We start from the raw sequence: 7,792 nt of genomic DNA, 5'->3' as shown, positions 1-7,792 counted from the left end.
GAGTTTAAAAACAAGACCCACTTTAGCTTACCGTGGGAGTGACATTCAGCATCTTTACATACATATCCAAGTACAGAACTCACCTACCTTTCTTGTAACTCTATAGACTTTTCTGTATCTGCAAGAGAAAGTCAGAAAAGACGAGACAATGGATGAGAACAGAATAAAAGTTTCTTTGCTTCAAAGGTAGAGAAGTGATCTTCTCTTTAACACTCTTCTTGCTTCTTACAATTGCGTTACTTTAACTTCAGAAACCTTTGATTAATCGATATATATATATATATAGATATGTGGTCCAATGAAGATGGGAAATGTTGCTTAGTGACTTGATACCATGGATTATCACAACATAAAATTTGGGTCCAGGTTCATTTTTTCACTAGTCATTTTTATGATTTTCAGTGACGACTCAAGTTGGAATGTCTTTGGTGTTGAGAATGAGCAATTTGAGTCAATGGTGGAGGGAGCAGAGAATGATTTATCATGTGGTAGCACAAGTTCTGGGTAACTAAACCCATTTGGGAACATTCTTTTTCTTTTTTTTGTTTATTATTTTGAGTAGCTGCTTAGATGCGGGTGTATAATTAATCTATATTTTTTTTTTTTTTTTCAGGATTTATGGTTTGCAAGTTAAGGACGATGATGATTGGCCAATGGTGGAGAAGAAAGGGAACCAGTTTGTGGTTAATAGCCAACCCTTTTATGTTAATGGGTTCAATACTTACTGGCTGATGGTATTCGCTGCCGATCAATCTACCAGGGGAAAGGTCAGTGAAGTGTTCCAACAAGCTTCTTCTGTGGGTCTAACAGTTTGTAGGACTTGGGCTTTTAACGATGGCCAGTGGCGAGCTCTTCAGAAATCTCCATCAGTTTATGATGAGGAAGTTTTCCAGGTACTCTTGTTTCTCAGTTTTCATGCTTGTGACTTATACTAAATTGTGCTAAACTTCACAGTAGAACAAGTCACTTTTTTGGGTTTTGGATTCTTTTAAGCCCTTTTACTTCAAGTTAATAAAGGATCCATATGTTAAAGTTCATTGAAACTACTCCATTTCTGTGAAAAGGCATTGCCAATGTTCTTCAATGATTATATATCAGACTTCCCTTTTTCAAATTGTAGGCCCTAGATTTTGTTGTAAGTGAAGCAAAGAAGTACAAGATCAGGCTCATATTAACATTAACCAACAACTGGGAGGCATATGGTGGCAAATCACAATATGTTAAATGGGGAAAAGCTGCTGGCCTTAATTTGACTTCAGATGATGAATTCTTCTCTCATCCCACTCTCAGAAGCTACTATAAGGCCCATGTTAAGGTGATTATCTTTAGTGTCTTCTCAATTTGATATTTCCATGGAATTGTCAAGACCTTATATATATGACTAATGTTCCACGTCCAAACTCAATATTTGTATATATCGATCAGTGGCCCTAACTCTGTTTATCTCTGTGACATTGGTGGCAATTTAGGCTGTGCTCAATAGAGTCAATACTTTCACAAACATAACTTATAAGAATGACCCCACCATTTTTGCTTGGGAATTGATGAATGAGCCTCGATGCACCTCAGACGCTTCTGGTAACACACTGCAGGTTTGTTTTTCTTCCACTGTTTGATAGTGTGTTAGCTTTCATTCACAAAGAAGACTGTTTTGTTAATTTTATGGATCTTTGTAAAACGTATGATTAATGATTGGTTTTTAGTTTTCATTATTTGCTTTCATAGTTTATCTTATTTTTCTGTATTTTAAGAGTTTAAGCATCACCTTTTAATATATGATTTATAATTCACTGTGATCTCTGATAATAGTTTGTTACTTATCTCTATTCTTGAAATTATTTCTCTTGTTTCAGGATGCATAGGCAGGCAGAGGATGTCATGACCTTCTTGCGGGCTGAAATGGGGACAAGCGGATCTCTTGATGGCGCAGCGCTTGTTAGTGAAGGGTAGATTTCCTCCTAAAACTTTGAAGGATTCTGCATAGATACATAAGTAAGTTTACAATCATTTAACTCTGATGTTTTGTAATCTTACCTCATTTACATATCTGACTAAACTGTTTTCATGTGAGTGGCAGTGTCTTTGCATTTTTTTGGCCAATTGTTCATACTTCTTTTCCACTCCATAGATAGTAAGGAATAGGAGTGTGTGTGGTAATGTATGTAGTCTGCAAATTATATCATTCATGGTAGCTGTATTTTATCTTTCCTCAAAATGTTTTTTATAAGATGAATTTATAGGTTAAAATTTTCAGCATGTCATCTCTTTCTGTTAATGCTTTTTCTGTTTTAAGTATTAACCTGAATGTTTAGTTTGTGTTACAGATGAATATGTATATGTAATGACTGCAGAAGTCCAGATACAATTCGTGACAAAGGAATCGTCGTTTCTTTCTCGGTTGTGAGCAGGTCTGTACAATAGTCTGTATCTTATGTAATCTGACATGTATAGTTAAGTTATGGTGCACAAATGTGATATTTGAACCAATATTAGTTTCATGCATGAACATGTGATCTAGTTTGGCAATGAAACCAATAACAATTAATCTGTGTTTCAACTCTTGAATTCATAATCAATTGTAGGGGTATTTATCAGGAGAACAATTGTAGGTGGAACTGCTAGGCCCTTTTCCCTGTTTTCCTATAATATATTATCTAAATTCAAATTGCTTATCGGTATAAATTTCAACTGCCAAAAAGTGTGAAGATGGAACATGAATTCTACGAAATAGTGATGTCTACATGAGTTGTGCATAAATACTGTTTGCTGAATAGAGTAGTCTGTTTTTTTTTTCCGTGTATGATGCCTTTTATAATTATTATCTTTTTGTAGTGTGGTCTGTCCGGTCTGTAGTCCCATAAAGACTGGATTTGTTGCAAGGGTTGGACGTCGAAATCGGGACATGACAATTTTCACTGCTCTTGTTCTCATGACCTTTTGTAACTTTAAGTGTGAAATTCTGTATACTTATTGTCCATGAAATACTCATTTTGCCCTTGACTCTCCCTTCTTGTTGATTTTATCCGCTAAGTTAGAATTTGTCTTACACTTTATGAATCTAGCGAGGTTTTGTGTATGATTAAACTGGTGGATGAGGTTCTGGGAACTTTTCTTTGGAAAGGCAGTGAATTTTCCTAGGAAGTTTCAGTAATGTATCTAGTTCTCTCTGTTTATGAGTTCATGGACATGCATTCTGTCTATGGCATAGTATTTGAGATTAAGAGATCCAGGACCATATATATACTGAATAATTCTTTTTTGGTGAAATTAAGAAAATACAAAATACTTTGAGGAAAATATGTGATGTAGAGAAATTTCAAAATTATTTTTGAATGCAATATTTATAGATGATTGATTATACAATCCAACAAATTACGAAATTATCAAAGAAAACGACTGTCTACCTGGACAGAATGGAACCGACAAAAAACCAGCTTTTTTGGGTTTTGAACTTGTGGACACTCTTCGGCGTCTTCCTTAAATCTCTCTTCGCAAGAACTTAACTTTACAAATGGGTTTTTAGCAGAGACAGGAAAACTGTATATAGAAGGAAGTACTATGTAGCCTGAAGCTGCTCAAAGAGACGAGCTAGAGACTAGAGAGGCTGACTCTGTGACTTGCGACATCTGAACTAGAATTTTATTTGGGTCCCATATAATCGTGTTTTTGTCGAAAGGTAATGGATGATGGTTGGATGACAGGTTGGTCATCACAGTCACAGCACAAACAGAAACAGGCGCGTTACGCGGTTTCCTAAACTGGTTTTATGATTGATTATATTATTATTATTATTATGGGTAGAATGGACCTTTGAGGAACTGGTGGACCCCATTTCCGTCCTTGGAGGGGCCCCCATGGCTTCAATCAGACGTGAAATACGGGCTGTGCCAGCTTCACGTCTTTTATGAAGTTTCCACTCTGATACATGAACTGTATTCACGTTTCTACCCTCTGTTATGGGTGAAGATTAGTACAGTAGATGAGTCAGACAAAATTTAAATTTAAACGGTTCAAATAATAAGTGAAGGGTAATTATGTCATTTACTAATCAGATCCTATGTATGGGCTAATAACAATATCTTCTCCTTAATTTCAAAAACTAACAATTTGATCCTGGTTATACGTTATTAGGATTAATCGGTTTATGTAATGAGCCTTTTACTTTTATATATTCATTGCTAAGGACATTTCAAACATTACATTCTCTGTATCCATGTTGGGTGGTAGGTTTCATTAACGAATTAGCAACCACCCCTAAGTGGTTGGGTAAGACAATAAAAACTATTAAGTGTATTACTCAAGAGGTTTTGGGTTTGATTTTCTCGATTGCTAATAAGGGTGGTTATTGGAGGGTTTATCTGGTCATTAACTATAAGGTCTGAGGGATGAGTTGAGATGCGTATAAGATGGTTTAGACACCCCAATCACAAAAAAAAAAAATATATAAATATTGTTTATAATGAGAGGCGTAATCAGGAATTTTTTTTTTTATTCAGGTTATATTTTTTTCTTGTATAATATATATTGATCGGTTCCATAAAAAATATGACCAACCTTATTATTCCCATAATACATGTCCTTAAAAATAAAGATTTTTTTTTTTTCATTATGATATAAATATTTAGAGAGATTGTTTTTAGAAAGCATATACAATTTTAGAATTTTCTATTTTTAAAATACTAATTAAAATGGAAAAAAAGGCCCAATCAATCTTTACAATATGAGCCCAGTATACAACCACGGGCCATGGGCCTAGCCCCAAAGAGGGAGATTATGAACGGCGCCGTTTCGAGTACACTGCACTTGCTGCTGAAGCACCAAGTCAGAGTTAATTGTTGGTACATTTGTATTCTGTCGTCTTCCCTGCAATTCCCAACCGGAACTCATCGTCTCTGTTATATTCTTTAAGAAAGAGTTTCTGGGTCAACGTAAAATGTCCGAAGAAACGCCTTTGGAAGTAAAGGAAGATAAATCAGAGGTAAAGTTCCTGTCTTTAGTGTTAAACATTCTCATTAGGCTTTAGCTAAGTTTATTTTCATTGTTTAATGTTAATTTTGTCTATGTCTATGTAGATTGCTTCATTCTATCTTACTTAAAAGAATAAGAAGAAGAAGAAGAAGGTGCAGCCTGAGGATAAAGCTGACGAGTTTGTGGATAATTTGGCTGACCAAACAGAGAACTTTACAAGTATGTGTACTTTCAAACAAAATACTAGTTTTCCATCTTTTGGCATTTGTATTTATGTTTATATAGATAATTGGTTTATCATTGCAGTTAATGATGGAGCAGAAAGTTCCACTTTTGGCCTAAAGAAGAAGAAGAAGAAGAGACCTGTAAGAGAGTAAGTTTGTGACTCTCTTCGTTACTACAAAAATTTGCAACATATTAATGCATACTATGTGTATGCTGGTTTCATTTTTCTGTAGGTGAAACTTAATTTCTTCAATGACGAAAATGTCGGTCCAGAATCGGATTCTGATGGTAATGCTTCTGGTCTCCTTTTGAAATTATTTGATTCTGCTGAAAGAATGAATGCAGATGTAGTCATTCTCTTATAATAAAACTCCTAGCTCAAAGAGTTCACTAAAAGACAATTTTTGCTCAACTCCTTTTATGAGGACTTGATAAGGGTACACAAAAATTTATCTTTTTACCAACTCCTTCCGTTAGTAGTTTAAATTGGACTTTACAAAAATGCAGATGTTCTCCGGAAGAACTCGGTTAATTACAAACAATATATTCATCATTTCCAAATTATATAGGTGAGGAAGGAGGGGAAGAGGTTGCCCTGTCTCAAAATCCTTGGGAAGGAACTGATAGAGATTATAGATATGAAGAGGTATGGTTTCATACTCATGAAATTTTAATATTGACTCGCAATTGACATGCATAGAACTGTTGCATTTTTTATAGAGAGAGTAAAGTTTGATTTGGGTGTTTGGATGTGGGCTCCTATCATGATTTCTCATGCCTCGTTTGTCATCTGTTTACTAGTTTTGAACTGTGGTAATGTATAACAGTGGATGTGCTTCTTGTGAGTGTGCAGCTTCTAAGTAGAATGTTCAATATGCTCCGTGAGAACAATCCCGAGCTTGCGGGAGATAGGCGCAGGACTGTTATGAGACCTCCACAAATTCTTCTAGAAGGCACAAAGAAGACTGTTTTTGTTAATTTTATGGATCTTTGTAAAACGTATGATTAATGATTTGGTTTTTAGTTTTCATTATTTGCTTTCATAGTTTATCTTATTTTTCTGTATTTTAAGAGTTTAAGCATCACCTTTTAAATATATGATTTATAATTCACTGTGATCTCTGATAATAGTTTGTTACTTATCTCTATTCTTGAAATTATTTCTCTTGTTTCAGGATGCATAGGCAGGCAGAGGATGTCATGACCTTCTTGCTGGCTGAAATGGGGACAAGCGGATCTCTTGATGGGCAGCAGCGATTGGTAGTGAAGGGCAGATTTCCTCCTAAAAACTTTGAAGGGATTCTGCATAGATACATAAGTAAGTTTACAATCATTTAACTCTGATGTTTTGTAATCTTACCTCTATTTTACATATCTGACTAAACTGTTTTCATGTGAGTGGCAGTGTCTTTGCATTTTTTGGCCAATTGTTCATACTTCTTTTCCACTCCATAGATAGTAAGGAATAGGAGTGTGTGTGGTAATGTATGTAGTCTGCAAATTATATCATTCATGGTAGCTGTATTTTATCTTTCCTCGAAAAATGTTGTTATAAGGATGAATTTATAGGTTAAAATTTTCAGCAATGTCATCTCTTTCTGTTAATGCTTTTTCTGTTTTAAGTATTAACCTGAATTTTAGTTTGTGGTTACAGATGAATATGTAATATGTAATGACTGCAGAAGTCCAGATACAATTCTGACAAAGGAGAATCGTCGTTTCTTTCTCGGTTGTGAGCAGGTCTGTACAATAGTCTGTATCTTATGTAATCTGACATGTATAGTTAAGTTATGGTGCACAAATGTATGATATTTGAACCAATAATTAGTTTCATGCATGAACATGTGATCTAGTTTGGCAATGAAACCAATAACAATTAATCTGTGTTTCAACTCTTGAATTCATAATCAATTGTAGGGGTATTTTATCAGGAGAACAAATTGTAGGTGGAACTGCTAGGCCCTTTTTCCCTGTTTTCCTATAATATATTATCTATAATTCAAAATGCTTATCGGTATAAAATTTCAACTGCCAAAAAGTGTGAAGATGGAACATGAATTCTACGAAATAGGTGATGTCTACATGAGTTGTGCAATAATACTGTTTGCTGAATAGAGTAGTCTGTTTTTTTTTTCCGATGTAATGATGCCTTTTATAATTATTATCTTTTTGTAGTGTGGTTCTGTCCGGTCTGTAGCTCCCATAAAGACTGGATTTGTTGCAAGGGTTGGACGTCGAAATGCAGGGACATGAACAATTTTCACTGCTCTTGTTCTCATGAGCCTTTTGTAACTTATGAAGTTGAAATTCTGTATACTTATGTTCCATGAAAATACTCATTTTGACCTTGACTCTCCCTTCTTGTTGATTTTATCCGCTAAGTTAGAATTTGTCTTAAACTTTATGAATCTAGCGAGGTTTTGTGTAGTGATTAAACTGGTGGATGAGGTTCTGGGAACTTTTCTTTGGAAAGGGAGCAGTGAATTTTCCTAGGAAGTTTCAGTAATGTATCTAGTTCTCTCTGTTTATGAGTTCATGGACATGCATTCTGTCTATGGCATAGTATTTGAGATTAAGAGATCCAGGGACCAATATATAT

The 7,792-nt window shown here is 34.9% G+C and overlaps 2 protein-coding genes across 2 annotated transcripts; both read left to right on the top strand.

The window, feature by feature from the left end:
• Positions 1-148: 148 nt before the first annotated feature.
• Positions 149-2,980, top strand: LOC116124069 (mannan endo-1,4-beta-mannosidase 6-like). Its single transcript, XM_031409777.1, has 9 exons — positions 149-186; positions 403-504; positions 614-893; positions 1,121-1,315; positions 1,470-1,592; positions 1,704-1,741; positions 1,854-1,946; positions 2,352-2,408; positions 2,833-2,980. The coding sequence occupies exons 1-9, from the start codon at positions 149-151 to the stop codon at positions 2,978-2,980; spliced, it is 1,074 nt and encodes a 357-aa protein (XP_031265637.1).
• A 1,953-nt stretch (positions 2,981-4,933) lies between these two features.
• Positions 4,934-7,788, top strand: LOC116124068 (eukaryotic translation initiation factor 2 subunit beta-like). Its single transcript, XM_031409775.1, has 9 exons — positions 4,934-4,978; positions 5,097-5,187; positions 5,275-5,333; positions 5,427-5,481; positions 5,763-5,839; positions 6,047-6,192; positions 6,369-6,511; positions 6,848-6,933; positions 7,369-7,788. Exons 1-9 carry the CDS (start codon positions 4,934-4,936, stop codon positions 7,444-7,446), a joined length of 780 nt encoding a protein of 259 aa, XP_031265635.1. The 3' UTR covers positions 7,447-7,788.
• The last annotated feature ends 4 nt before the right edge of the window (positions 7,789-7,792 follow it).

Source organism: Pistacia vera, unplaced genomic scaffold, assembly GCF_008641045.1.
Source record: "Pistacia vera cultivar Batoury unplaced genomic scaffold, PisVer_v2 Contig147, whole genome shotgun sequence".
Classification (NCBI taxonomy): Eukaryota; Viridiplantae; Streptophyta; class Magnoliopsida; order Sapindales; family Anacardiaceae; genus Pistacia; species Pistacia vera.
This window is presented reverse-complemented; position numbering and strand designations above follow the sequence as displayed.

Excerpts from the sequence above, each read along its gene's own strand:
- LOC116124068 (XM_031409775.1), top strand. The coding sequence starts at position 4,934 with ATGTCCGAAGAAACGCCTTTGGAAGTAAAGGAAGATAAATCAGAG. Across the intron at positions 6,512-6,847 it reads GATTCTGCATAGATACATAA|ATGAATATGTAATATGTAAT; the intron begins GTAAGTTTACAA and ends TTGTGGTTACAG. Across the intron at positions 6,934-7,368 it reads TCTTTCTCGGTTGTGAGCAG|TGTGGTTCTGTCCGGTCTGT; the intron begins GTCTGTACAATA and ends ATCTTTTTGTAG.
- LOC116124069 (XM_031409777.1), top strand. The coding sequence starts at position 149 with ATGGATGAGAACAGAATAAAAGTTTCTTTGCTTCAAAG. Across the intron at positions 1,316-1,469 it reads ACTATAAGGCCCATGTTAAG|GCTGTGCTCAATAGAGTCAA; the intron begins GTGATTATCTTT and ends GTGGCAATTTAG. Across the intron at positions 1,947-2,351 it reads GCAGCGCTTGTTAGTGAAGG|AAGTCCAGATACAATTCGTG; the intron begins GTAGATTTCCTC and ends TAATGACTGCAG.